General features: G+C 45.5%; 1 protein-coding gene across 1 annotated transcript in view; it reads right to left on the reverse strand.

Moving 5' to 3' along the window:
- Positions 1-2,021, reverse strand: part of LOC114024071 (obscurin-like) — a 291,936-nt gene that overhangs the window by 84,389 nt on the left and 205,526 nt on the right. Inside the window, 1 exon segment of the mRNA XM_027836906.1 lies at positions 883-1,060. Within this exon segment, the coding sequence (XP_027692707.1) occupies positions 883-1,060 (178 nt within the window).

Raw genomic sequence — 2,021 nt, forward strand, 5'->3', positions numbered from 1 at the left:
GAATATGTGCCTCAATCATCTCCCTAATGGAGGTGATGCATTCCCCAAGCTGAAAAACCACAATGGCTTCCTCTTGTCCAATGCTCACAATAGTCCCAATTCCTGTAGCATTTTAAAATCCAAAGGCTCCTTCTAGCTCCGACATTCTACCACCCAAGGCCCCTTGCAGTTCTGACATTCTGCATTCTAGGTTCGAAGGTTCTCCCAACAATCAGAGGGGAGAGGTAGTGCAAGGCTTGCTCTGATCTCTCAAGGATATACGATCCTGTCAACGTGTGTGCCTACAGTCTCCACCAACCAGGCCTCAGACACCTTAGCAGATGGCCTTTGTGAGTCACCCTGTAGCCCAAAGAACTCATCACCGCATGGCCAGCCTTCTAGCCCCACTTAACGAGGTTGTGTTTTTTGGAAGGCATATACTGGGCTTTCTGGCATTATGGGATCTACCAAGACTCGGCCTTCATGTCATAGTTTTCAATTGATTGGATAATCACCTCCAATCAATGATGAGGCATCAGAATAGGACTTTAGTGGAAGAGTGTTAGTTTTACTATCTCCATTTTACAGATGAGGAAACTGAGGCACAGAGCAGTAATGAGACCTGCCTAAGGTCTCTGAATCCAGGTTTCCTTAGTTCCAACCTAGCATTGTTTTCACCACAGGACAGCTTTATCCCAGCACAATCATCTTCCAACATGTTGGGATCAAACAAGCCCATGAGGTCTCAGCCATTCCACAATAAACCATTCTACAAAGGAGGATACGGGGGAATTCAATTGTCCAAATAATTCCCAATCCCCAAGTAGGGCAAACTCCCTAACCAAGCTCTGGGCTTCACTCCCCCCCTCCCCACCCCTGCCCTGATGATTGCACTCTACTTACTCCAGACAGGTAAGGAGAGCCGCTGCTGGATACCACAGATCTCCTTCACCCAGGAATTCTTGATGATGACAGTGCGAGCCTGCAGCAGGTATTTGCGAACTGAGTCCTCGCGCTCGTGCCAGACCTCGAAGGCCCGGTCATCCCCCTCTACCTGGTCATTCACATCGATATTGCTCAGCTAGGGTTGGAGAGGACAGGATCAATACGAGAAATAAAGTTCCTTCTATCCCTCCTACTTTCTTAGGAGGGTTCGAGCCTGATGGGATTTCTAATTGAAGACCTACATCCCATTCTAGGTAGCTTGGCCGGTCACTCTCTGTCCTTGCTCGGGGCTGATCGATCCCAGAGGAGCTCAGATGATTTAGGTTAGACTGGCATTTATGTAATGCTTTAACACTTGCAAAGCACTTAGCATATATTATCTCATTCAATGCAATTACAACCCTGTGAGGTGGGTGCTTCGATTATCTCCATTTTATAGATGAGGAAACTGAAGTTCATAGAGGGCTAGTCCAGGTTCATGTAATGAGTGAGGCAGGATTCTAACTTGGGTCTCCCTGACTCCAAGACCAGTGCTCTGTTGACTCTGCCACAAGATGACCATCAGAGGAGTCTGGGGTTGCCCAAGGAAATGACCCAACTCATTAGCACTTAGTAAGTACTTAGTACTTATTAGCTTGGACTTCAGAGGCCGTCTTGTTTTGTTGTTGTTGTTTAGTTATTTTTCAGTCCTGTTCAACTCTTTGAGACCCTGTTTGGGGTTTTCTTGGCAAAGACACTGGAATGGTTTGCCATTTCCTTCTCCAGCTCATTTAACAGATTGAGGAACTGAGGTAAACTGGGTTAAGTGACTTGCCCAGGGTCATGCAGCTAGTGAGTGCCTGAGGCTGCACTTGAACTCAGGCATTCTTGACTCCAGGTCCAGCACTCTATACACTGTGCCATCTAACTGCCCATATCTATATCTATATCTATCTGCACACATATATACATACATACAAAACACACATATATATGTGGCTATATGTATATATATATGTTATATGTATATATCAACTTTTTTTGTTGTTCAGTTGTTTTCAGTTGTATCTAAATCTTTGTGACCCCATTTGGGGTTTTCTTGGCAAAGACACTGGAGT

Source organism: Vombatus ursinus, unplaced genomic scaffold, assembly GCF_900497805.2.
Source record: "Vombatus ursinus unplaced genomic scaffold, bare-nosed wombat genome assembly UNPS02014820.1, whole genome shotgun sequence".
NCBI classification, from domain to species: domain Eukaryota; kingdom Metazoa; phylum Chordata; class Mammalia; order Diprotodontia; family Vombatidae; genus Vombatus; species Vombatus ursinus.